Source organism: Nesoenas mayeri (genome assembly GCF_963082525.1).
Source record: "Nesoenas mayeri genome assembly, chromosome: 5".
Lineage (NCBI taxonomy): Eukaryota > Metazoa > Chordata > Aves > Columbiformes > Columbidae > Nesoenas > Nesoenas mayeri.
The window spans coordinates 17093889-17121167 of NC_137548.1; the positions used below are offsets into that span (position 1 = coordinate 17093889).

At 42.4% G+C, this 27279-nt stretch overlaps 1 protein-coding gene across 4 annotated transcripts in view; it reads left to right on the forward strand.

Annotated features, from left to right (window-relative positions):
- Positions 1–27279, forward strand: part of ITPK1 (inositol-tetrakisphosphate 1-kinase) — a 149755-nt gene that overhangs the window by 13159 nt on the left and 109317 nt on the right. For all 4 annotated transcript variants that reach the window (XM_080345054.1, XM_080345055.1, XM_080345056.1 and 1 more), the window contains one exon: positions 22742–22766. In XM_080345054.1, coding sequence (XP_080201180.1) covers positions 22742–22766 — 25 coding nt within the window. The remainder of the gene's footprint in view (positions 1–22741; positions 22767–27279) is intronic.

Sequence of the window (27279 nt, forward strand, 5' to 3'; positions counted from 1 at the left end):
GTAAATGCTCTTTTGAGTCAATGAGGAGTCTGACATTTGGAGCCCAAAATGGTACTGGAAGGAGCCAAAAGTGATTGAATGAGAGATGCATAAAGTCATTGGGAAGTTTTGTCTTTTTTTTTTCTCTAAGTAACATAAACTCAGGTGCACAGTACAGAATTATGGTTGCAGCAGACAGTCACTGCTGTTTGTGCTGTGCTGACCACCAGCTTTTCTAGTAAAACTCTTTTCTTATTTTTGTGCTACTGTGCTAAGCAGTTTCCTGATCCAGTGCAGTGCTGCATCTTGGTTCACAATAGGTATTGTTTGGGTGGGGGTTGGCACAACTCTTTTGTGCTGTCATTTGATCTCTTGTTTGTCTTGAATAATCTATTAAAATGTAATGCTTAATCTCATCCCTTTTTTGGCAGTTTTTCTTCTAGTATTGTTGCAGTGGTAATGAAACAGCGTAGCTGTAATTGCAAGAAATCAATGGAGAAAAACAATATTTTGGGATGTTTCTTTTGCGTCTTTGCCTATAGAACACAGAGAATGGCCACATTGTAGGCAGGGTCAGTTCAACCTTCAGTCTGCCATGCTGTGGCTGTTCATGTGTTAACAAATAACTTCCCTGATTTTTCCCTTTTTCCTGGTTCCTCCTGTTTGTCATTGTGAAAGTGGTTTGTAGAACCAGACAGGAGAGCTTTCTTCAAACAGGAGAATGTGATTCTGAGCCCATAGAACATGGGTAGAGTATTTACTACAGCTAACATGTATTTTTAAAGTTACTTTTCTTTCTTTGTCAGCTTTGATACCAGTGGACTGTGGAAAAGCATGTTTCCTCCCAGCCCCCTATCCCAAATTGTGCTAACTGCAATTAGGAGACCTTAATTAAAATTCTTGATTCGTAGCTTGGGCAAAGAATTTGGAAGCAAAGTCATTTATTCTAAGGCTTACTACAGATTTCTTCCTGGGCAAAGTTGTTTCCTGATGTTTAAGGTCAAGATCTCTAAGTCTGTTGTTCTGTAGACGAGTTAGATGCGGGTCAAGTTCTTTGTACTAATGCTTATTCCTAAAACAGTAATCCTTGCATATGAATTAGGCTGAGATTCTCAAAAGCTCCTACTGTTAAGGTGCTGAGTTTTCTTGACCTTTGTGAGAGCTGAGCACGTTTGCAGACCTTGGGCTAATCCAGCTCCCCTTGAACCTGTTTGGAATCTCTGTAGCTGGATTCCTTGGCAACTGGATATACCTGGTGTTCATATTTAATTATGGTTTGTGTTTTGGTGTGTGGTTTGTGTTTGTTTTGTTTGTTTGTTTTGTTTTTGTAATGGCAAGTCTGAGACACAGGGCTGGAAATTGAACTTGTTCACAGTGGCATAAGTTCAGTGGCAAACCTGGGATCAACACATAAGCCTCTTGCTGATTTCTTCTTGCTTTGTTGCACCAGAACTACTGAGAGCAGGCACTTAAAAGATGTAATCGCTTGATAACAACGATTGATGGCCAGGAATCAAAAGCGTGGTAGGTAGTGATTAAAACATGCAACCGCGATGCCGTTGAAAGTGCTCTGAACGCCTACTTGGCCCAGGGAAGTATCCGGTAGCGTAATTTGAAATGTTTTTGTAGGACCAAGTGTAGTATTTGAGTTTCCTGTTACTTGTTAGTGTTACTGCCGCCTTTTCTTATGTTGACTGATATGTGGGTGTGAAAGCTCCCTGCAAGAATAGGCTTTTAACACACTTGCTGCTGCTGGTAGTGAAAGCTGAAACACAAAGTGCTTGTTTCTGGGAAATGCACATGGCTCATGTAAAATCTCCCTGTTCTCTCTCCTGTTAAACCAAAGTAGATCGCCAGTTGTTTGGGGCTGATCCAGGTAGAAGGGAGCAGCCTAGCAGTGCTGCTAATATTACAGCAAAGGAAGGCTTGTGCTGGAGAATGGTTTTGTTAGATCTTTAAAACAGTGATGTCTTTGTGGGGTTGTTTTCAGCAGCCACTTTGGCTTAGAGGGGATAATTGTTGTAGCCTTTCTAAGAACAGGGGTGAAGGTTCTCTTTTGGTAAAGCTTGACCTCCTTTTGATGAAACTATTAAATGATTAGCTTTTTTTCCCCATTCTTTATATGTCTTTGAATGAGAAAATTCTTTCCCTGAATATTTTTTTTCCTCTCCCCTCCAATTAAATTGTTTATTCAAAATATCTGGTGTCGGTGTTGGATGCCTACACCAGCTCAGGAACTGGAGGGCATTCCTGCAAGGCCAATCCCCAAAAAACTCAGAGATGGCTCTTTCCTGCTGTACTGTCAATGTATAGTTTGACTAGAGGGTTTTTTGAAGCACGTTGCCCAGACAGCTTTGAAGTATGAATAAAGTCTCAGGTGTACATAGATGAGCTGCAAACAGTAGAAATGTGTTTAAATTTTGATGTCTTCCATGTATTCACTGGGGTGGGGGTTGCACAGGGAGTTTCCAAATCAAGGAATACTCTCTGATACAAGAGAGAATAGGGAACAGTCTCTTAGGCATCGACCTGGCAGACAGCATAGGGTTGGCTTTTGGCTCTGGATTAGGCTTCATTGTAACTTAAGCAAATCAGTCAATTTCCCAATATGATACTTTTTCCACCTGTCAAGTGCAGAAATAATACAAACCCATTGTGATGCTGTTGTGTAGCTGAACTGACTGCAAATTGCTCATAGGTGGTTGGATATCAAAGGAGAGCCAAAATGTTTACTATTTTATATTTGATATATCTTGATATTTGTCATCATCTTTTAACAGATATCTGTCTATTCCAAGGCATAGGTCAAAATTAAAATGCCAGGTTTTAAACATTTCTCTGCTCCTCACTGGTGATTTCTGTAAAGGAAATATAATTGAACCCAGTTGTTGAGGACTCCAGCATGATTCAACAGTTTTACCTCTATCTTAACTTCTTTTATCTGTTAGACCCATGCTTCTTGCATGGGTGCCTGAGTTCCAGGAAGGCTCTTGTAGCCCTGTAAATGCAGCAAATAGTTGCTGTTTCCCAAGTGCACACAAAACCTGAAGAAACACAGGAAAATGAAAAATCTGGAAGCCACAAGTAAATTTGAGCTTGAGCCTAAACCTACTGAGGCTAATGGAAGGTTTTGGTTTTTTTTTAATTGATAAAACAGTTTCCCTAACACAAGAACTTTTGAAGAAAAAAAACCTCTCAAAACGTAGAAGTCTTTAATTCTTCTTATAGCCAATTATCTAAGAAGGTGCTATGTAGCTTACTCATCTAGTGAGCTAAAAGAAAAAACTGCTTCTCAGAAATTATTTATTTTCTTTCACATCTGCAGGTTGTTTACTGGGACTGGCTCTTCAGGAATTCTTCACTCCTTTGTGTTTATTATACACAACTTTACTTGTAACAAACATCTGAAAGACTTGAATGATTGGCTGGCTGAGGGTTGCATCAGAAGTGGGTAGCAGCTTGGTTTTGTCATGCTTATTTAAAAGTTAAAAGATCAGGTGCACTCTGCAGCCTTTTTTCTAAAGGAAGCTGCTGTTCACCATTGTACTAAGAAACTATTTTTTCCCCTCTAAATGAGACCCTGGATCTCCTAGGAGATTTGAAGACTGCATATTTATTTTCTGAAAAATAGAATAATTTGATGAGTCTTCTGGACTGATGCTTGAGAAACAGCACAATACCATTTTCAAGTGGCTGGCAAGCAGTACAGGCAGCGTTGTGTCCTTCCTTTACAGGTGAGGATTCAACTTTGAACCACTGGCAGGATTACATCCCAGCTGTCAAAGTGGAGGAGTGTAGTATAAACACTCCCAAATGAAAACAAGTTGGGGGGGTGGGGCATGCAATTAATTTGGTTTAGATGAAGCTTAGTATTTGAAGGGGTGGGCTCTTTTGATGTCACTTGTCTCATCCACGGGGCAGAAAGCAGTATGTCTGCAGAACACAGTGTGTTCAGTTCATCTCTTTGTGTATGTGAAAGTTTCAAGGAGTGGTCTCACAGAACTGGAAAAATGCCCAAAAAAGAATGATGGCTTTTTAGACTACAGTGCCCTGTACCTCCTCTTGTGCTTGCTTTCCAAATGGACAGCTGAGCCACATCTAGGGAAGAAGACAGATGTGATCAGCGCTGGCTGCCTGCTGTGTGATGCTCTGAGTGAGCGTGAGCACCCTCTTGATCAGAGGCCAGGCTCGTGCTTCATGTTTTTTGAACTGTTCTGCCATGAAAAAGACTGATTTCTTTTTACTATGATTTCCTGGATTACCTGTGGACTAGTAATGGCTTCTTTTCCTGATGCAATGCATATGGTTTCAGGAGATCCTTATTATGGGTGCTCTACTTTTTTGCTTAAGACTGACAATGTCCCATAGATTTCCCATGCTCATGACCTGTTGGAGTTTGCCTTTCTGCTCTCTCTCTTGCCTCTCTAAGATATAGTTTTCTGGTGGTGTTGGTGTGTGGAGTTTTGTTTTGGTTTTGTCTTCTCCCCTGCCTCAACCCCCAATGGGCAGAGATATTAACATGGTCTTTTCCTTTTGGCTTTGGAAATCCTTTGGAAGGATTTCTGTATGGTCCCACTTGTGCTGAAGAAATTATGTTTAACAAAGCTCTGACTGCTTTGTCCGTTAGACAGGTGTGTGGTGAGTGATAAAGAGTGGTTGGAGTAGTTCCCATTCTGAATGGAGTACTTGGTGATGGTACTAGCCCAGGATGGCTAATCCAACTATTGTTCTGAGCATAAGCACAGAAGCCATGGAATTCAGGATTGTTGTTGCTATGCAGGTGCCAGTTTATAGCAGTCAATGTCCAAGATGATCGTCGACATCCAAAGGTTGGTTGTCTTGGGTGTGACAGATATAATGGTCCCCAGCAGGTGCTTTTCTCCTTCCTCCCAGACCGCCCTGCTGTGGAGGGTACAAGGAGCAGGACCACAGCTGCCACCTTGTCTCCTATCACTGGAGTGAGAGTAGCTGGGGTGGTTGCTGTACCCTCCCAGGCAAGGACTGGGAAGACTGAGGACTCTCTAGCCCACTGTCTTTGGGTCCCAGAATGAGAAAACACCATGTTCAAGGTTTCTGATAACAGCAAATGAAGGCAGTGGGTACTGTGGGTTGAACCTGAAAGGGCTGAAGAGGCCTTCTTTATGCACAGAAGGAGTTTAGAATAGATGGGTCTTTTTGAGTAAGATGCAGAAGTGACCAGGGTAACTGTTGAGCCTGAGCCTGTGGGTTGCAGCCAGTGAAGGCCTCACTGTTCCAAGGAGTATTTAAGTGAGAGGGTAAAGAGCATCAGCTGAAATACTGAGGGCTTGCATGAGAGGCAGACGTTATAGTCCCAGCCTCCTGTCCCTGGGACCTGTTCTGACTGAGGTATTGATGGGACTCAGTATGTCCTCACTAGGTTATCAGTTTTGAAACCTGTTTCACATGAAGCCTCTACATTGATGAAAAATTGAGTTCTAACTTTAGCTATTTAAAAATGCCTTTCTATCTGGGCTTATGGTACAAACTTCTGCTATAAAGGAGAGCTGCCAAAGGAACAGCTTGACTACTTCAGAGTAGTGCTCTGTAGTTTCAATTATGTCACGGTGTCAGTTCTTGGAAAATCTGCTAAGCTAGTTTTCAAGAACACCTTAGCAATCTTCTCTGTGGCTTAATTACTGAGAAGTAACTGTCATCTGTTGTGTATTTATGTAAAAGGTATATAGCAAGTGGAACAGTTGATGGATAGAATACAACTGTTCGTATGATCCTAATGTGTGAGTGTGGAGGAGTAGTTTCCCAAGTAAGGCTCATTTCCAGTCAAGTCCAATTAATTTCTCTGTAACAAGTATTAAATGACTTACAGTGATTTTGCTTTTAGTGTCACAGAATCAACAACACAGAAGGATTTGTGTTACCCAAGGTAACAGTATGGCACCGAAACGCCTTTGCTTGAGTGGATATTTTGATCGGGACGCTGTGATGAGAGTTGACAAAAATCACAGGATTTAACATTTTGTTCTGTCTCGTGAAAGTGGTTTGAGTAAAAGCTGTTTGGTTCCAGTGGGATCTTACCTAGGGTGGAAGCCTGCAGTGTCAGTCTTGCAGCTCTCTGATATAACAGCAAACTTGCGCCTGACATATCAAGGGGAAACACCTTATGAAGAAGAGCTCACGCAGCTCCTCTGCAAAGCCCAGAAAGGAGGTAAGGAAAGAGTAGTGCTGGATGAAGGGTCCACAATGGCAAGTGTCATCCACTGCTGCTCTTGCCCATGTACTCCTCACACGTTCATCTCCAGTGCAGATGTTTGGTACTCAGCAGTGCGAGCATGCCGTGCCTTCTTACACTACTGGAAAGCTGTAAGACCTCTGGAGTTTGGCTTGGTGCCGTTGCATTACAGCACAAGAACTGCATGGCTGTAGGTGGATAGAGACACTAGATAATGCATCTTGAGCAATCCTGGCACCAAGGCAGTGGTAAAATATGAGGAAGAAATTGAAAGAAACATGATATTTGATATGTTCTCTGTAGTTCTCTCTTGTCTGTGGGTGAAGAGAGGAATTTAATGGCAAGTTTAGCACCTGTAAGCAGTTTATTGTTATGTAGGATGCAAGACAGTGGGTTAGGGCCTCAGTTACCATGAATATTTTACAGACAAATATTTGAAAAACAGGTATTTCTCTGCTTTTAATAATATTAAAACTTTGTTTTGAACTAAGGGCTTGTTCATGCTTTCTAAGTTTGTAGCCTTAAATGGCCAAAAATGCAGTTTTAGATTTTTTTCTTTAGTTTCCTGATTGTTTGTGTGTAGGCTCTTTTTTTGTTCTTGGTGATGTGAACAGAGAAGTTGTTCTTCACCAGAGAGAGTCTTCCTGAAAAAGTGTAGACACGACCTTACTAGGATTTTTCTAAGGAGAACACCACAATGTGAGAACAGTAGAGCAAAATAATAAAGAAATGGCCTATTATCTTTCCAGCATCACTTCTGAGTGAATATCTTGAAGTAAGACAATGTAAAAAAAGCTGTAAGTGTACCTCTGTAAGCAGGGCCCGTGGTTTAAAAATGCCCTGGGAAATGTAGCTGCTGTTGGAAACTCCATCTGAAATTAGTGATGTAGGTGTTAGTCTGACCTATATGCAGGCCAATGCTTTTTGCTAGTTCAGAAAATTTGCACTTTACACTCATCTTCTCTTCAAGCTGGGCCTTGAGAGAGGGTTCTGCTCCAAAATGAAGGCTTGATGCTGTTAGGCTAACACTAATGGGCTGTTGGTTGGATGTACTTCGGGGGGGGTCTGCAGCCTCGTGGGTCTGAGAGCTGCCTGTGATTGGGGTGGTGGTTTCTGGTGCCCTTGGAGTGGTGGTACAGAGACATGGAGGCCAGGCTGGAGAAAGGCTGCTTCTACACGTTGTGGATAGTGGTGCTAGAATTTAGATGGAGGGAAAAAATATAGTCTTAAAAATTTATTCTGGCTGGTTTTTTACTTTTCATGGAATCACAGAATGGTTGGGGTTGTAAGGGACCTCTGGAGATCGTCTAGTCCACCCTCCCTGCTAAAGCAGGTACACCTAGAGTAGATTGCAATCTGGAAACTAATTAGAGAATATAATTAGGGGTGATGCGATGCTTCATTGAGATGTAGGAAAATAGTCCAAATAAGGTAATGACAGTTTTTGGCCTCTTAGAGAGCAACTTGCTCAACATCTTGATTATCGTTTTATAACCATCACAGCTTCATTGCTTCTGAGGACTGGGGAGATTTTTGAAGAGGAATGTTTTTGCTGAATTGGAATAGCTTCTGCCCTTAAGGTGGTGCCTGTGTATTTTGCAGTTTACTGTGGCACCTTGGACTGTGTGCTGACCCAGCACGAAATCCTGCACGTCTAAGTAGCCTGAGAACACCTGCCCAGCGCCAGGGCCAAGTCAGTGCGGCTGAGCGACCGTGGGTTACGTAAAGCTGGGTGTGGAGCAGCCGCCTCTGTGTGAAACACGGCTGAGTGCAGGATCTGATGTGCAGAGAGCTGTGAAAACGCGCTGCTGGGGAAAAAGCCTTCTTGGGATAACAAATCCTGCTGTTACAGATAGGTGTGCTGGTGGGGTTAAAAGCAGGCACTTGGACAAGCATTTTCTTTTGCTTTCACAAACAAAAATTCCTGGAAATATTCTGAGCAAATGTTATTTTTATTTACTAAGAAAATGAGGTATGTTTTGCTGTAAAATTCTAATAGTATTACACAGTGCAGTAATTTTCATTAACTGTTATTTGATAATTCTTAAGTGACAGCAAATGGGATGAACAGAAATCAATTTCCTCAGCTGATGCAGTTCAGGAGTCTGCCTAAGCCAGAATTTTCAACATCATTTGAAGCTGTTATTTAATGCAGATTTTCTTTCCAATGTATAATGACTCTTCAAGTCCTTGTACATATTTTAGAATTATGGCAATTTAAAAGTTGTAACTTTCCTACAAATCTCTTTCTTTTATGCTAATTTTATTTCCAATTAACATGTGATGTAATTCCGGTAGCATCTTAGTTCTGATCCTGCATATGACATCCCCCAGCCAAATGTGAAAGCCCAAGAGAGAGAAGATGCAGAGCTAGCAGTGCACATCCGATGATGGGCAGTGTGGAAAGCAACGTGAAACAGCAGAGGAGTCGTCAGCTTCTCCTTGCCTTGTGTTGTGTGGTCACCTATAGGCTTGAAATCCCAACGTGAGGTAGAGCATCATCTCCACAGTTCTTATCTCTTATGGCTACAAACAAAAGATGTGAGAAGAGAAAATGAGTACGCTTGTCCAAGGGAGATTTGTTCTGTGATCATGTGTAATCAAACATGTAATCAACATTTAATCAAACATTTAATAAACTGCCTGCATTTTTCCTTCTGATTAGTTGCTGCCAATTATTGCGATTGAAGAGTGAGTTTCAGGGCGGAGCTGGACAAAAATAACCCAGAGGAAAACAACTCACTGCTGCTGTGCCTTTGTGTCTGCCTTCCCAGCTCCTGCTCAAAAGCTGGATCAGCTGTTTATACATCCACCTCCTTAGCAATGATAAGGACAATGGTAATTTGGTAGCTTTGAATAGAAATTTAGCTTTTAATTTTTTCCTTTAAGAGGAATTTAGCTTATCTTATAAACTCAGGAGCATGTTGTGATCACACCAATACTGTTATGGGGAGGGGCAGGTACCAGATAATGTAGGTAAGTCCATAAAGGGAAATAAATGTACAAGATGCAGCTGAAATGTTGTCCTGAGGCTTTTTTCTGAGAGGGAGAGCAAGGGTATGAGTAACAGATCTCCGGCATGATGGTATGATTTAGCTTGTCGAGGCAGCTTCTAGAGAATCTGAGGAGGCCCAAGAAATTGTCTGGTTCTTCCAGTTACACGGTGTAGCAGACCTCCCAGCAGATTCCAATCTGTGCTGCAATGGAGTCTGGTTAGAAAATCTAACAGCAGTTTGATGGTTGTCTATCAGGTCCTGTGTGCCCTGGCTAAGTTTGGGAAAGTTGTGGTTTTAACACACACGTGCTTGGTCACTGATGGAAACGATGGGTGTAACAGCTGCTGTCTACGATAAGTTATGGGGAAAAAAAAAAACCAAAACCAAACAAAACAAGGGCAGGATTAATTAGAGTGGGGTGTGTGTGTACCCCAGTGTGTCTGTGTGAGAGAGATTAGTAGCAAGATGTGCTTCTCTGAAGTGATCTGGACACCAGGACAGAGAATTTTCACCAGCTAGGGTGGAGATTTTTTGGAGATACTGCTTTGCCTTTGTCAGGTTCGGAAACTATAATGAGTACACTGTCGCTGTCTAATTTCTGCTCCAGCTTCAAGTTTGTGCTTTTTGACCTTGGCTGATCCTATGCATCATAATCCCATGTCCATCCCTGCCCAAAGCTTTGGGTGTATTTCCGTGAATCTTCACGACCTACATTGCCTCGATATTAAAAGACTGGCAGCAGTACCTTGTTCCATGTGTTGGATGTCCGGTTCCTCAAACTGCAGCCCCATCCAATGAGACCAATGGAAAACTCTGTTCTCTTACCTGACCCTTTTGATAAGGTTTTCACCCAGGGTGTGTAGTGTATGGTGTGTCTTTTTTTTTTTCCCTTTGTTGTCCTCCCCCCAAGATGTTCACATCAGCTATTAATATTATTCTGTATACTGTAGAATAAATAATATTTATCACTTTGCTATCTCTCCATTTAGATCCTTTTTTCTTGTAAGTAGGATCATGGTCAAATATTGCATGTCGCAGGCATTTAATTTGATTTCCAGGATCATGTGTAATTGGTACAGATCACCAAGATGATTCACTGCAGCACTGTCAAATGCTCTATCCTGTTGCTTCTTAGGGAAGTTGGCCATGTGTCAGTAAATGGAGTATTTTCAAACAGTGTGATCACCACTTGTTGGAAGCCAAGCTTTCGTTTTATTGCAAGCCTCTCTAATGAGGCTTCCAAATAAAGTGAAATAATTTTTCCTTGATCTATGTTGATGTCACTCAAGCAGAAGAGTCAATTGCAGGGGAAGGATATTCCCATTATTGGTATTGGCATGTTCAAATGGAGAAAAGCAATCCAGTTCACGTTTCTTTAATTTGTACCATGTATTTTCTGCTGAACATCTTTTTCTTCTCAAATAGTGTATTAGGCTGCAGAATTGCGGATTCCACACATGCTTCTCTTTTCTATTTACATGGTTCATATAGTGTTAACGGGGGGCTGCATAGTGAAAAAAAGGTGAAACCCAGTTCGAGATGATACTGGAGCTGCTTTTAGCCAACTTTTTGTTTGGGGCTCAATCAGCCAGTCCTCTTTAAAATAAAAGCTGCATTCGTAAGTGCCCCAAACTAAAGGCTGAAGCTTGAAATGCATCTCAAAGGGAGCGAACAGAACAGAGGAACTGTCTGGAAGAGTTGTGTGAGCCTAAACTGATGCAGAGTTTGAGGAGAAAAGATTTCTAGGAACATCTTTTACTTATTTTCTGGTAAATCTTTCCATGGCTGTCCTTTTAACCTGATGAAACATTGGATTGGTATCTGTGACAGTGTGTACAGGCTGGCCACAGTAACTTCTCAGCCTAGACTCTTGTCAGTTGAGTCTGTGAATCTGCGACTGACTCTGGTTCCTTAAATTAAGAAGAAAATGTGTTCCTTGCCATGCAAACAGTGGTCACTTGATGAGTGTAGGAGACAAGAAATCACGACTGCTCTCAAAGCTACTGAAACTTGAGGCAGACTTGGTGTCTGACTTGTACAGTACCAAATCATTAGGGCTATTCCTTATGGAGGGAGGGGAAAATGTTGCAATCAGGTTTCTTCAGTGAGCAGACATTAACTTTCTTGCGTTAACTTTGTCTTGTTTGTACGATGAAGTTTTGCATGAAGGAAAAAGCCCCAGACACCTATATATCTTACTTGAAGCCTGGCTGGAGATGAATAAACTCATTTTTGCATAGCAAAATAAGTCTTTAATTTCTGCCAAAAAAATGCCCAGTCTCTTTTAGAGATCCAAGAAGTGAAAAAAACCCCTGTGTATTGCACATTTCTAATGCATGTCTCAGTGGGTGTCTGGCCTCTATAAAAACTCCTAAAAGGTTTATTCAAGGCTGTTCGCCAAAGTCTGGGAAAGTTGCAGTGGATGTACGGCATTTGGTTTCAGGGTTAGTGGATTAAAAGCCATTTCTGGATGAAAGCTGGCTTGGCAGGCACTCTCGTCTCTTTGTACCCCCGGTTTAGCAGAGGGGAGGTGTGGGCTCGTCCTCCCTCGCGCGGTGCGGGAGCCCCGCAGAACCTCCTCACCACTCACGGCCCAGCGGAGCCTCGTCTCGTGGGCCTTGTGCAGGATGCGGCCTCTAGCCTTTGTGCATGCCTGCTTTTAAGTACCTTTTAACGTTATTTTCTTTAAGAAACTAAAATTCTGAGCTTTGATTAGTGCATAAGAATGTAGCAGACACAGAGGGCTTTTTAGGCTGGCATTTGTAGGAAGGAGATTTCCCCCCCAGATACACTTAATTCATTCCTGGCGTTTCAAGGATTATGACAAAATTTCTTCAGCACCTCTGCACTGTTAGAACAGATGCCTTGAAGTGCTCTTAATACGCCAAGCATCAAATTGGTAGGAGACCCGCAAGCTCTATGCAAACCTTCCAGAGACTTGAAGACAACACGCTGTTTTCTTGAATCATTTTTTGCGTTGCTGGAAGCCCAGGGCGCTGCGGTAGTTCTCCTGGGCAGTGGTGTGGGACGCTTACAGACACACTGCCTAGAGGGATCCCAGTCTAGTTGAGATGAACTGTGGATAACGGTTCTGGTAAATGATTATTTCTAACACAGTTTCTTTCTCTGTATGCTTTTGTCAGGTGACTGTGTGCAGGCTCCAACAAGACTGTTAAAAGTGATGGTGGCAGACACCTGGAACTAAGAGAAGTCGGGAAGGGGTCAGATTCTCAGAGGGCAATTGCCAGGCACTTTCAGAAAGTCTCCTTACTCTAGGCTAAGATCGGTTGGGCACTCAAAATTCTTACCGGATGTGTTACACTTCTTCAATCTGAATTCTGCCGGTCCAAATAGAACAGGGGAGTATTGGGAATGCTTTTATGTAGGGTGTGATGTGAATGTATTTAATCTGAAGTTCCCTCTTGCGCTCTCTAGATAGATATTATGAGATGCATAGACAGGTTAATATAGCTGGTTTTATATTATCAGTGCAGATATTTGTATTTCTTTAACCTTGTTTGGTGCCTGATAGCGATATGCCATTTGCATTAATATTGATAAAACGATATTTGTGATTCTGACAGCTTATCTGCAATAAACATTTGATGCCTAAATCTGATTGATAGTGCTTAAATCTAAAACCACCAGTGAGACAACCTTCTGAGTGTCTTAATGTATTGTGATTCTATACTGTTCACATGAAGGGAAAAATGTATTCTGTCCCTGTTTAAACATCATCTTGCCTTATAAAAGCCCCAGAAACCTTGAATATATTTGTTTAAACATGGGAGGTAGCTGTTTTAATAAGGGGACATTGGTAGTTGTTAGAGTTCTGAGAGAAGGCTCTCTATAAGATATGTATGCAGGTTTTACTAGCCTGGGTGTAAGTAAGTCAAAAACTAAAATGCATACTGAACAGTAAGTGACTTTATGGTGGGTCACAATGAACAGTGAAACAGGAGCCTAAAAGCAGCCCCAGAATAAAGCAAGGCTTGCTTGTATTTGGCTTAAATCTTTTATCTGTGAAAGCTGCTCTCCTCCTAGCGGGGTATCTCTAAGAGCAGCCTGACTTTGTTGGCCTTCCACTACAGATGCATGGTGGAACAGTTTTTTCTCGCTCGCCTTGACAGCCTTGCCTATGCTGGAACAAAAAGATCTGTTCCATACCCCAGCTCTGCCTTTCTTGTCCCGTTTTTCATTTCCAGTCAGAATGTGCCTACAGTTCAGTTTTGACTGTAGTTCAAGAGGATACCGGTGAGATAGCTTTAAACAAACCAATTCAGGGCATTTCAAGAGTAAAAAATAAAGTTTGTTTGCAAAACCCAGAAGTGGCTGCATCCTCAGGTGAGCGCCGAGTCTGCACTGAGCTCTGTGCTGCCACGGTAGAACAGCTCTTAGTAGCTGAGCTCAGGAGTTTAAACCTAGCTGACGGTCCAGCTTCTAGACAGATCTATAGGTAGGGAGGCAGAACTCTATGCATTGCTTCAGCACTTGTTAGTTCTTAGTTCCTGTTGCGAAAGTTGTGGTCTTCGAAAGGAGATGGACAGGCAGAAGCAATGAAGAGGCCGACATAATTATAAGCAGAGTTTGGAGGGTGGTGCTGCAACTGAGTTCAGAAGTGATGGTATCTAAGTCTAAGAGAATAAACGTATGACTAACACTGTTAGCGAGTTTAGTTTGAAAACTGTCTGAGCATAAAGTTGGAAAGAGCTGTGCAAAGTTAGGAGCAATTCTGCATACCCCTGGACAAAGCTTACTGAAGGGTGTCAAAATGCAGCTGGCATGCAGTATAAATGCAAAGCTGTACCAGTCTCTCATTGTGTGGTCTGTGTGCTGCCAGGTCACCCTGCTGTGACAAGGAGGTTCCCAAGATGGTGACACTTCATAGGGGAGAAACTTTAAGCCTGGGCTGAACCTGCAGCCCTGCACTTTCAGGTTGCAGCACTTTTCAAGTTGAGTGCGTCCTTGTCTGTAAGATGTCTTAGGAGCTTCAGCATGAGAAATCTGTTAGCTGAAGCCATGGGAGCTTCAGGGTATTTCCTGACAGTAAATACCTCCAGTTAACTGCCAGCAACGTTGCTGAGTGTTTCTTTACATGTACCGCTCTTTGTTTCATGTGATTGTTTGTGACTGACCATCCTACTTTGTTGTTAACTTTCTAAAATGGCGTATTTCTGGCACAGTTGCTTAACATTGCATTGTGCTTTTTTTGCGCCTGGGGTGTTCTCTTCTTTGAAATGAAAAAGGTGATGACTTTTGTCATCTGGAAAATTGAAAAATACTATCTGCATATTGGATTCACCGTTGATGCAGGAGAGAAGTGGAAGTGCCCATTTCCCTGCTAGCTTCCAGGCTGGAGAGGTTCTAGCAGCATTATCTAGAAAATAACAGGTAAAATCTTCATGCTTTGAGTCCACGTGAGCTGTCTTTCCAGTTCCAGTGTAGGTAGCTTTTCATGGCAAGTCTTTCAGTATGGTTAAATTTGCCTTACATGCCAATTTGGTACTGGAGGTGTTGAGGAAACACAAATATCTGCCTTCCTACTTCAGCATAATAGATGTTAAGATGTAGGATATAGTTTTTCCTGCAATTTGGCAATATCCGGAAAGTCAGAAGTAAACAAAATACCAATCTGCTAACTAATGTACCTCTTGGTGAATAGGAGATTGCCCCTCTTGCTCATGTTGTATGAAGCTTCCCTTGATGAAGAAGAAAATCTGCATACCTGATTTCTTGACAATGGAAAATTGAAGGTTTTATAATCTTTTTGGCTAACTAGTGATTATTATGTGATTTAAGAGAATAAGACACTAATAGTTTATAACTGCTGGCTTATATTAATATGGAAGGAAAGTTGCTAAGATTAATATAGAACATAAATTTTTAGAAGCTTGATTTCGCAGAATAAAATGTTTAAGTGTTTTATGGTTATAGTTCCAAGAAGTTTATCAACACATGCAGAAAACTTATGCCTCAGTGTGACAGCTAATTGAATGTATCACAGCAATGGAGAGCAAGTATGCAATGTATCAGCATCCTTCAGATTATAAACCTGTTAGTGTGAGTTTATTGCTAATTTTGTTTGTAAAATGTAAATATCTCTCATGTTTCTATAAGCCTTTAATAGCTTCTGCAATGGGAGTTTTATACACATATATATGGGGAGACAAGGGGAGCTGGGAGCAGGGGGGACATGCAGGCTCTTTGCAGGGCTGAAGGAAGCAAGGAGTTTATTGAAGCCAAAGGATGAGGCGAGAACAATCTAGCCTGCAAATTTGAAGGACTCTGACCTTTGGGAAATTAATGTCTTGTAATGGAAGATACAGTGCCAAAACAGCTTGGTTAGAAGATGGTTTTTAATAAGTTTATAAAGAGATGACATGGTGTGGCTGACTGCCATAGCTGGGAACGGAATCTGATAATGTGTGGTGGTGTAAGCCTATGGCTGAAGGCTGAACCCTGCCCGATTGCTTGCAATTGTCATCAGGTACTAAATATGTCTCTGAATGTCTGGTAGGATGAATAACTCCTTGCCTTTAATAATTTTCCTGTGCAGCTGTTAATCATTCCTTCTTCCCACTGATGGCTGTTCATTTATTTTTTTTTTCTCAAAAGTCTGTGGTTAAAGGTTTTGTGTCCCTGCTGGGAAAGCAGCGAGTGTGGGCTCCCAGAACCTGGGGTCACTAGTTCCAAGAAAAGAGTCTGGCAGAGCTCAGCAGCACTGATCCATCTGAAATGCCTAATTTAAAAAGAAAACAGATCCTTTTGAGCTGGTACTTACTGACGTTATGGCTTTTATAACTTGGGATATACAGATTTTATCTCCACAATACCTATTTTTTCATGCTGAAATAAGTAGCCCTGTAATGTTCCATTAAACTATTACTGAAACTATTGTCTGAATGTTTAGTGAGTAAAGGCAGTTTATTTCCTCTGGTTACTGCGTACAGTGTCTGGTTTCTTTCTTTCATGGCTTTTTCCTCCCTGCTACTTGAACTTCTGAAGTTGTGATATTGGGTGCTTCACTTTGTCATTGCTCTTGCAGGATAAATGGGTTACTGTGTTTCTAGTTAGATCTTTGCTGTGAGATGCTGGTGGATGTGGGTGTGAGCTGTGGGACTGCATGTGGAAACATTGCGGTGCCGCAGGTGGGTACCAGAGTGATGCTGCTGCTGCCCTGCCAACATCCTCTCTTATTTTCTAGTCCCTTTCAGGGCACTTCATTCTGATACAGCACTCTTAAGAAGCACTTTGATAGCTGTAAACGGGGTGATATAATGCTCTGAAGACGAGAAGAATATCAGATGGTTCTACAAAATGTCATGTGTGAATGGGGTGGTGGTGTGAAAATCACAGTGTTGTAGTGTCTGATGTATGAGGGCTCCTATTGCTTGGATCATTCCTTGTTTATAAAAACAAGAAAGAAACGCACAAATGCGACCATCCTCTGATTTTTTTGCTATTTAAAATGTCTTCTGTGGCAGCCCAAAGTCTGGAGCTTTTTTTCAGCCCATCTAAAGAGCACTTAGAGTCTTAAGTGAGGCCTTTCCTCCACCATATGACATTATCTCTTCCTACGAGATTATAAAGGTGTTCTTTATTTCCCTTTTCCTCTTGATCTATGATGCTTTACAGACTGGGAAAATTGAGGACTCCCCCAAATGCCAACTTTTGATCCATTTCAGCCATAAACCTTTCCAAATTACTGATTACTGAAGGGGAGAAGCTTGCTGAAAGGAAAGAACAGTTGGATATAGATTGGTAAAATTAACTCTGATTAGTTGCCTGCTTGATAGTCTGTGTGCAAAGAAAGAAGCCAAAAACAGACCACAAAATATCCCTGGGTTGCAGTGGAGTCTTGCTGTGTTTCAGATGCCCTCAGTTGACCTCTCTGTGAGCCAGGGCCCCCAGGCAGCAAACACCCCTGTGCTGGGTTGTCACTTGGTCGTTTCGCTGACAGGCTATTGGGATGAAAAATAATCTAAGTAAGGATCCTCTCAAATATTTAATAACAGAAATGGAGGGTATTCTGCTGATGGAAAAGCTAAGGCAAGCGAGTGGAGCTTGCGTCTGTGCCAGGAGGAGGCCTGGACTGTCAGTGAGGCTGTGGATGGTCAGCAGTGGCTGGTTTTTGGGCTTTGCTTTGGTGTCGCTTGTCCGGTGCCTTCCTCCATGTCTGATAATCCCAGTGTGGTGGAAAGTCTTAGTGGCTGCAGGTTTTTGCTCTGATTCATTAATATTTATACAACTGCCTTTGATGCCGATGTATTGCTTTTCTGGGAAAATGCTTTTATTGTTGATATCAAAGCAATACATTATTTATATTTGCCACTTTTGTACATGGGAAATTTTGGAGGTGAAACATTCTTCTATCTGAGAAAATTAACTTCTCTGCATGCACTAATAACTTCATCGGCTATTAAAGCAGATACAAAGATTGCCTTTTACTTTTGAAACTGTAAATTCTGTTTGGCATTTTTCAGTCTGTCACTCAGACCAGACAGCAAAAATATGTTACTTAATTTAACCGTGTCTGTGATACATGACCTGTTAGTCATTTTCTCTTTTAACTGTCAGTCACTATAATGTTCAGGTCCGAGATGCTATGGGGAACTAGTCCAAACTGTTTACTTTGGATGTTAGAAACCAAACCAAAACAAACAAAAAAACCAAAACCAAACAAAACCAAACCCAACCCCAAAAGCCAAGTATTCTACATAGTTTCAAGCTGTGGTAAAACTTCAATTCCAAAACACTGATTAATATGCTTTTAGTAACTTGATACCGAATTCTTCTCTAAATCTATACATCATTCTAACTTAAACATGAAGTCACCTTGCGTGTTAACTATCTTAATCACTGTTGCATATGGTGAGGCTTGCATTATCAGGTAGAGTTGTTCACTGGTTTCGGGTATAGAACTAAGTCGTCATAACAAGCTTCTGGATTTTATTCGGTACTGCAGACTAATGCAGCGGTTACTTTAATGTTTCTGTTTTTTTCTTTAAATGTTGCAGTGTGTGATTGAGCAGAGCTGTGTGCTGAAGGGAAGAAGCGATGCACCAGTCAATAATTTGGGCTGCACCCGAATAGGTTTCCATAGCTTTAGGCATACTATGCTGGTTGAAGCCATTAAAGCTTTGCTGTAAGTTAGGTGTTCAGTTTTATCACCCTGAAACACTTTTTCCCCTTATCTTTTCTCCCATAGGTTTTCTAATATTTGCTGATCATAATTCTTTTTCCTGGGCCGATGACTGGAGTACCAGACCTCTGTCTAGATGATCTTTGGAATGAAATGTATTTTAAAAATAATGACCTCTGGGAACATAGTTTAGAACTGACTGTTTTTCAAACATTCAATGAAAGTGGGCAGATGCAGTCTCTCTTTGACCCAGTTGTGTTGCCTCTTTGGAGAGAGAAGGGAAATACAGCTAATAATCATCATTATTTTCCCCTTTGAGAAAGGGGTTTCCTGTGGGTTTTGTATAGGCTGTTGCCAATATTAGGAGGCAGCCAGGCCAGCTGGGAATAGGAGCCCTTCCTCTTACAGGCTGTGGCTCAGTTTCAGTCTACATAGGAAGAAAAAACGTCATGGATGACACCATGAGGGACAGAAGAGTGGTGGTCAGTACTCCAAGTGAAATAATTGCCCCCTGTGAGACAGCACCTTTGGCATAGGCATTGCTACTGCTGGAAGCACTCCGCCTAGCCTGGACGGGTTCTTGTGACCCTCACTCAGTTTTTCTAAACTGTCTGCCTTGTGTGCAGAATTTGCAGTGCGCTGCTTGTGTCTGAGCCGCAGTCTGTACCCATGCAAGCACCTGGGGTTTGCACTGGGAGGGGAGTTTGGTGTAGTACCTGGTGGATGGTAAGCGCATCTGCGGTGCCTGTCTCTGCATTGCCAACAGAAACAGCCCAAAAGAATGTACACTGAGGGTGCAGGATGTACTTTTCTTAGTAGCTTTTTAAGCACCGTAGGAAGAAGCAGTGGCCAGTCCATGGCTTTGGCAGGCTCCCAGGGTAGTTAACTCAGCAACCGTCTTGTCTCCATTGAGTGTCCTACACAGACAGCCCCTTGTTGGGGAATTTCTTGTGGCCCACAGCCTGCTTTGTTCTCTGTGTTTGCTTATTATTTTGAGGGTCCTAGAGTTTCTTGTGTGCAGGATCAGCTTTCTTTCCGTGCTTGTCCCTCAGCTCTTCCGCATGTGACGTGGGGCGGTCGGTGCGGTGAGATGGCATTGCATGCATGGTTGCACAAGGGACGTGTCGCTGCCCTGAGCCTGCAGCTGTGACCTGCCTGGCTGGAAAGCCCGGAGTCACTGGCTTAGGAAATCTTCGAGGTGGAGAATCAGCTAATGCCAGGACTGAGGTGTGTGAGTACTTGACATCCTGGTTGTTTGGAAACCTTTCATTTTTAAAATAACTCTTTTTTTTTTTAAAAAAAAAAAGCTATGTTGGTAGAGGATTTTTCCCAAATTAACTAATCCTCAAAATATGCCTGCTTCCATGGCTTCTGGTCCCCTGGGCTTAAGTATAAAAAGTTCTCCTGTTTCAGGTAACCAAAAGGGCACTTCCCCTTCCGAAAAAGGGGCAGACCCAGTGCTACAAGCCAACCTTGGTAATCACTTCTTCCTTCCCGTAGCTTTTTAAGCGTGTGACATCACACCCAGCAGCAGGACGGCCCTTCTCTCCCTGCTGTGTGCTGCTCTGGCTTCTCCCCTTCTGCTGGGGCAGGACGGTCGGTTTCAATAAGTCCCAGTAAATCCGCGAAGTCCATTTTGGGGGGATTATAGAAAACCTTTGGACTGACTCTTTCTCAAGTGGGTTTGGCAACCAGCTTGCCAAGTACTTTTCTTCTTCAAAGTACAACAAAGCGTATTCAGTGTGTATGCAGGCATGGCAAGAAATGTAGCCTTTGCCATCAGCCTCTATTCTTCCAGGAGCTCTGGAGCAGTCACAGCTCAACACTGCTGTATTTCAATAGCAGTTTCGAGTTCTGTTTACTCCGGGGCAGACACAGCAAATATGTAACTGGCTTGGTTATTTTAAGTTTTAGCTTACAATACTTGGAATGCTTCTGAGTAGGCTGCTACTCTAAATTAAAAAAAAAAAACCACAAACATTCCCCACCTAATATCTCATATTTATCTTGCTTAGCTGTGTGAAAATAATGGTTTCAACAATTTGACTATTAACTCTTTCTCTATGGGATTCATATTTTCTTCTCAAAATACAGTTGGAATGCACCTGGCCAGCCTCAGGTGATGGCCTGCAGCAATACTTCCCATACCGTAACAGCAATATATTAATCACCCAGCGCTTACAGGTTACTGTTATCTGCAAGAGGGTTTGAAATTCTCTGCAAGAGGTGCTTGGTTTCATTTTAATTTCCTTGCTGAGCAATGACAAGCTCTCCGTTATGGCTGCATAGTGCATGCTGCTTCTAGGCAAGAGAAACTCCGGACTGGTAAAGTGGAAGAAGGGAGCAATTTGTGTCATAGATGCTGATTGATCGCCTGTCGCTTTGGGCATCTTTGTAATGGCCTCACAAAAGAAAGACTTACTGTATTGGGTGGGGAAACTGGAGGAGCCATTGTGTATTCAGCAGTGTGCAGCCGTTGCGGCTGTGGACAGCAGCACAGACGCTTTTAGACAGAAAAGCACTGAGGGCAGAGCTGGGCAGTCCTGCTCCGTGACCTCCCCAAAAGGGGTCTTTGATTTCACATGTGGGGTTAATAGGAATGAGGAAAAAGGGTTCCTATCTTGTGCGTACTGAGGCTTTTGACTTTTAAGTTAAATTTCCTATGTCTGCAAAGTGAAGAGAAGGTTCTAACATATTTAAATAGCCTGCATCTATTGGGAGGGTGGCATGGAGCAGGGATGGCTGGACTTTCGGCCTGGGATTCAGTTTTCTTTTCAAGACTAGAGCAGAAATGGTTTATTTTGCTCGATAACTTGTAAAATGCAGTGACTGAGCATTGTCTGGCTGTGTGTACATGAATCTCAGTTCTCATACCAGCAGAGCAGATGATCATCTCTACAGATCTGCCTAAACTGGCTCTATCAACTGCAGTTCTCAACATTTTGGTGTATAATCAGTAGGCCTCTCCAGTATCTTATCCCTGGTGTTTCAGGATCACTAGAACTCTTCCCCATGTGGCCAAAGCAGCATTCAGAGGCGTGGGCCTTTCTGGCAAACCCCAAGTATTTGAACTCTGCTCCTGCAGGAGCCAGAGTGACCAACTGCAAGTCTTTGAAGTCCAAGGATGTGTCTAATCCGTGGAGCATTGCACTCTCTGGTGTCCCCACATCCACACATCTGGAACAGGGTATGGCGGTACGCTGTGTCTGTCTGCATGGTCCCATGTGTGTCCCTTTTCAGCCCAAAAGAGCCACAGCACTGGGGGCTGGTGCACACACAGATTCTCATCCCAGCCTGTAGCTTAGTGCTTGCTGGGGCTGGGACAATGGAACATACTCATTTTGCAGGGTTGAATCTGTATGTTTTTGCTTGCATGGCTGCTTGTGTAATTTGTGACACAAGCTAATGGCACAGCTACATGATGTAGGGGTGGTTGCCTCTGAGGCCAGCACAGTTAGGTCCGTCTGTCCGTCTGACGCAGTGCAGTACCAATCACCAGCTGGAGTTTTAAATAATTCTAGTTTTAAGGCACTGCTTCCAGAATGGATCGTCTGTCTTGAGCAGTGGATCCGCGAGGATGTGTCTACGATGGAGTTGCAGGGGGGGTGACACATCTGGACAGGGTGCTCCAGCTGCAGGGCGGTCTCTCGGTTCTGGACCTGACCTGTGCCTGTCCCCTTCCCTTGTCCCCTTCCCTTGTCCACTTCCCTTGTCCCCTTCCCTTGTCCCCTTCCTTGCTCTGTTTGCAGGGCTCGTCTGTGGAGCCAGCCTGTGGATCTTTGTGTTTGGGATGAAAACAAGCCATGGGACAGCTTAAAAATTTCTTGGCAAGGGTTTCAAGTAGAGAACAGCTGACGCAAGTCACCGTGTGTGTGTGTGTCTAGTTTTGGGAAGCATTCTGTGTACCAAGGTGATGGGGGGTAAAACAAGGCTGTAAGTAAGGATAAATAGCTGCAAGGTGCTGTGTTCATTCTCCCTGACATTCGTACGTATCTTTGTATCAAAATCGAACATCTGTTAAGCATGCGGAATGTCCTGTGGTGCAATTTGCACTCTCTGAGGGCAGATGAGAAATGAAAAGCAAAGTAGAACTGACTAAAACGGGATGCTCCCTCCCTGATGTCACCCACTTCTTACCCCTGCTCACTGGGCAGCTGTGTCAGTCCCAGCGGTGCAGCTGCTCGGTGTGTGTCCTGGGTCACTTCTGAGGCCACAATTCAGAAGCTGCTGAAGTGCTTCCCAGGCAGAAAATGGAATTGAACAAGCGCTTGCCTGAATTTGAATCAGATTCATTAGAGCAGATTTTTATTGTCTACATTCAGTATGAAGCAACCCTTTTCTGTTAGTGTTTGTTTTTACATTTTTCCCATGTTTTCAACATTAACAATTCCTTTTTTTTTTTTTTTTCTTTTCCAGGAAAAGAGGAGTAGAAGTAGTACAGGTGAGTAAAAACTTTATTTGATTTTCCACCTCTATTATATGATAAAGAAGGTTTACTGATTTTAAATGCTGTCATTTAGATGTCAATATGACCTTGGCTTAATTATTTTTCTTTCTTTCCATTCAATTCTCTGCTACAGATACTGGTTTTGTAAAAAGAGGGTCTACCTTTTTGAAGTATGTGTTGAGCCCAACTAGTCTTAATTCAACAGGTGCCCTGGTGAAGTGAGAATGCAGTTAGGCTTTTCTTATGTCTGTTAATAAGATCTGATAGTTGATTAGACTATGTTACTCTGTGTTTATTGCATTCATGGACAGTCAAGCTTAACAAAAACAGGAGCTGGCCTTTGGAAAAAAAGCTATGGCAGAAGGAACGTTCTTGTAACTCAGTGAGCAGAGCAATTATAATAAAATGCCTTGGAGTTGTGTCCCATCTACAGATAAGTTCAGGTGTTGGCTACATTTGTTCTTTCCCAGGTCTGAATGGTCAGGAATTGTGTTACTGTGACAGCTGTAACATAGAGCACTATAGCCCTAAAAGATCAAAGGGAAGCATGCTCTTTCCTTCTGGCTTATTTGGTGTACTTGAAAGAGCTGTGTGTCGTAGGTTTCACTCTTGCTGATGCTTATCTGGTGCTCATTTCGCACTCTGAGGTGGTCATGTGTTCCTCACGCTTGTTTTCTCATATCTCAGTAACAGAGGTGGAACTGCCTCAATAGAGAGGATGGAGGAGAGATGAGGGAAATGGGGTGTTAGCCACTGATTGTTAAGGCTGCTCTTAAGTCCATGTCAAAGGTGCTTCTCAACACCAGCAAGGGATAGGAGAAAAGCACTTTAGGATCAAACTGAAAAATGAGGCCATTTTATTTTAAAGAATCCACTGTCAGAAAAGTCTTTAAAAATTCTCATTTCTAGTTAAACTGGAGAATATGTCTTTCCAGCTATGTGTGGTTGTCTGGGAACTGCACGGTGTTACAAGGAAAAAGGGCATATACTTTACTGACTTCCTTTAGCCTTTTGCCACTACAGCATCATCTTCCTTACTTGTACCTCCCATTGCTCAGAGCTAAGGAGCAGCTTCTTTCATCAGTTGTGCTAACAGCATCTCTGGATTGATAAATACAAACCAGGATTTGTTAAGCACAGCTTCATGAACAGCACAGAGAGGAAGCTAGCCTATATTTGTGTCACTGTCAAGGGGACACTATTATTTTAATAATACCCCAGTGTACTACAATCCTATATCTGCATTTGTTATATGTGCCTTGCTCCCGCACTGTACATTTAGGCAGCAAGGTGCTTGTATGAGCTGAATTCAGTGATGTACTGATGAGCTGAGCAGAGGGCAAACTCCATTTTACCTTGTGGATTAAAGTTGCTGTCCTTCCATGGGTTACCTGTTAGCTTCTGATGTTTGTGTAGCTTAATGGCTAGTTATCAGATTGACACAGGATTTCTTTATTGGAAGAGCATTTTGGGAAACAGCTGGACAGGACTTTGTGTTAAAGGACTTCATGGTCTCAAATTTCACAGCATAATTGAGGTGGCAGGCTAAGCTACACTGCGAATTTGTGCTCCACGAACACCCATGCCTGCTGCTCTGCTAGAGCAGGATGGCTGGCTGGCTGTGTGTGATCACCCCTCGCTTGTGTGTTGCTTCTTATGTCCTGATGCATGTAGTTGTAGCCAGTAGGGGATGTATCAGAAATGGGCTCTTTCTCCATCCAGCATTACTAGAAATCTTTGCGTGAGTCACCTTGCGTGGTCTATACCTGTCCCACTAACCCTGCTTCTAGATGGAGAATGTGGACAAAGTTTATTTGACAGAGGGAATATTGTTTTCCTGTGTTAAGCAGCAGTGTTTCTTTGATTTGTTTCCCCTTCTCCTCCCTTAAGGAACCTATCCTGTTCAAGAGAAACCAGCTTTTAACCTCACAAAAGACAAGTAACTCAAAACACAAAACCACACAGGTTTATCTATTTTCTTGTTTATGTAAACTCAAAAAATTTCTAAATGTAGCTGTGCTTTCCAGTAATAAGTAGTGAGTTTGGAAGGTTAAGGTTCAGTTACTGGCTTCCAGATAGCAAAGCACAATGGACTGTACATGCTGACTTCTGTGAACAAACATCAGATTATTCTTTTTCCAAAGGTGTTTCATAGGAGCAGGAAATAATTTCCTACTACTAAAGAGAAGTCTTCAAAGTCTTCAAATAAGCACCCGTGTTTCTTCTCTTTCCTTCCTGCAGCGTGGAATTAGGATGGTCCTTTGTTCTTTACCTAGACCAATGAAATCATCTTGTTTTGCTTTCTTAAGGCTAATTGTGCTGTACAGATTATCAGCAAGCTGCTGCTAGACAGCAGTTAACATTCTGTGACTTGTGTTCGAGTTCTGTGTTTTGTCTTAGACTTACAGTTCCAGCTTTCTGTTTTTATTGAGTGGGGAAACATGTGCATCCTCCAAATAATGGAAGAATAGGGCTGGCAGTGGGATGTTAAGCAGGCATGCTCCTCTATCCAGCAGTAAAACATTATTCAAGCATCACGTTGAAAACAAAGAACTTCTCAACTTGTATGGCGATAAGTAATTGGGATTTTTTTAAGAAGTACTGGTTAAATTCTAGCAGTGAGAATTGAGTGTGAACTCAATGCACAGGAGCAGAAATGTGTGACGTTTTATAGTACAATTGAGAAACATCCATCAAACTACCTGGCTTAAAAAATAGTACAGTAGGTGAATTAGATAAAAAGCAAACCCACACCGCGGGACTTGCGGCCATCTGGGCAGGGCGCTGGGGCCATCGAGCTTCCTCAGGATGATGTAGGGTGTGAGGGGAACACAGCTGAGGGTGGGCTGCAGAGCTGGTGTTCTTGACTTGCTTCCAGTGAAAGACTGCACCAATCCAGCTGCTTTTAAATTTAAGGCTGTGTTTCTGTAATTTAGTGTGTTCTGAAGGCAACGCTCTTGCAGTTCCTGCAGCACTTACCTTCCTCCCCTTTCCTGCCTGCTCAGCTGGAGTGGCTTGAGCTGGTGGCCAGAGGAGGGCTGGAGATGACAGACATGACTGAAGCCCACCTGCCATGGCCTGCACGGAGCAGCTGGCAAGGCTCAGCTCTTGCACTGGCATTGTGGTGACTTGACAGTAAATGGCATTTCATTCTTTTATCACTGTTTCAAGGGAAGGGCTTTTTCTGAAGTTACACAGTGGTTGTCCAAGGCGTTCACTATTAAAAAAATATATTTTCTGTAATGGAATCTAGCAAATAAGGGGTTTGGATAGTTTCTAAAATGTAAAGCTGTTTCTTATCTTTATTAATAAAAGCTTGGTTTTGTTTAGTTTCACCCCTTTGCCCTCAAATTTAGTATAGGGCCAAATTTAGAATTGAAAATTGTCAGTTCTTTTTTAGCCAGTAAAGCATCCAGTTTCTTACAACTTTGCATGCTGGCGAGGGAGAGGGAGAACATCTCCATCTACCTTGTTTTTCAGGAAAAATCTGTTTGGCTTAGTTTGAAGAATGTAAGATTGAAAACATGTGCAGTGAAGTGGAAATCATCACAAGTACCTCTGATGGGGACATGCATTTATTTTTGTTTCACAAGCAATGCACATCCAGAATAATTAGCTGCAACCCCTTGGCTTCTGACAAATTGCCAGTTTGGTCTTTGTGTGACAGTTTGGAGCCTTCATATTTCTTGTGACTTCAAAGCAGTTTCAAGCACTTCCATGGCCAAGCCTTCCTACAGCTCTCACTCGCATTTTTAAATTTTAAAATAGCAAAGATTTCCTATTTTTGGTGGGTATTTTTGGTTCAAATGAACACTAATGCTCTCTTTTATCTTAGAAAGATGTTCTGTTCGGTTATAAAAGTGGAATTAGTCATTGTACTTCAAGCTGCACTTTTTTTAATAGCAGTGAGATATGGAGGACAACATGTTTTCCGATGTGGAACAGCTGATTGTAGTAGTTACAATGGTCTCAGATGCTGTTTTGTTTTTCCTTTTTCCATTAACTCTCTGGAAATTGAGATATTTGAAATCTTTAACTCTGGAGAAGAAAACTGTCCTTTGAGCCCTGGGTTATATTGAAGCCTGCCAAGGAGAGCTGAGGATCCCCTCCCCCGCTTTTTAATTCTTCAATCAAAGTAAAACACTAATGACAACAGTTTCCACTAATTGTTGCCAGGGAACTGTTGTTTTCTTGAAATGCAGAGGGGTTTATTTTCACATGAAGTATTAATGGAATAAGCTTGGAACAGCAGTGTTCTGACCAAGAAAAGGATCTTATAAAATATATATCTGATAGCGTATACAGAATGATGTGACTGGAAAGCTCTCAAAGCAAGCTGCGTTGTTGAGATGTTGGAGAGTTGGCTCTCCAGTACAGGGAGAAGAAAGTTTATTTTTACATGCATGCCAGGCCCTCCATAAAGCGCCTGTTCTCCTGAGAATGGCAGGCTGCTTTGCCTGCAGTGCATTTTTGGAAATGATGCTCAAGTAGCCCTCCAGCCCTCCCC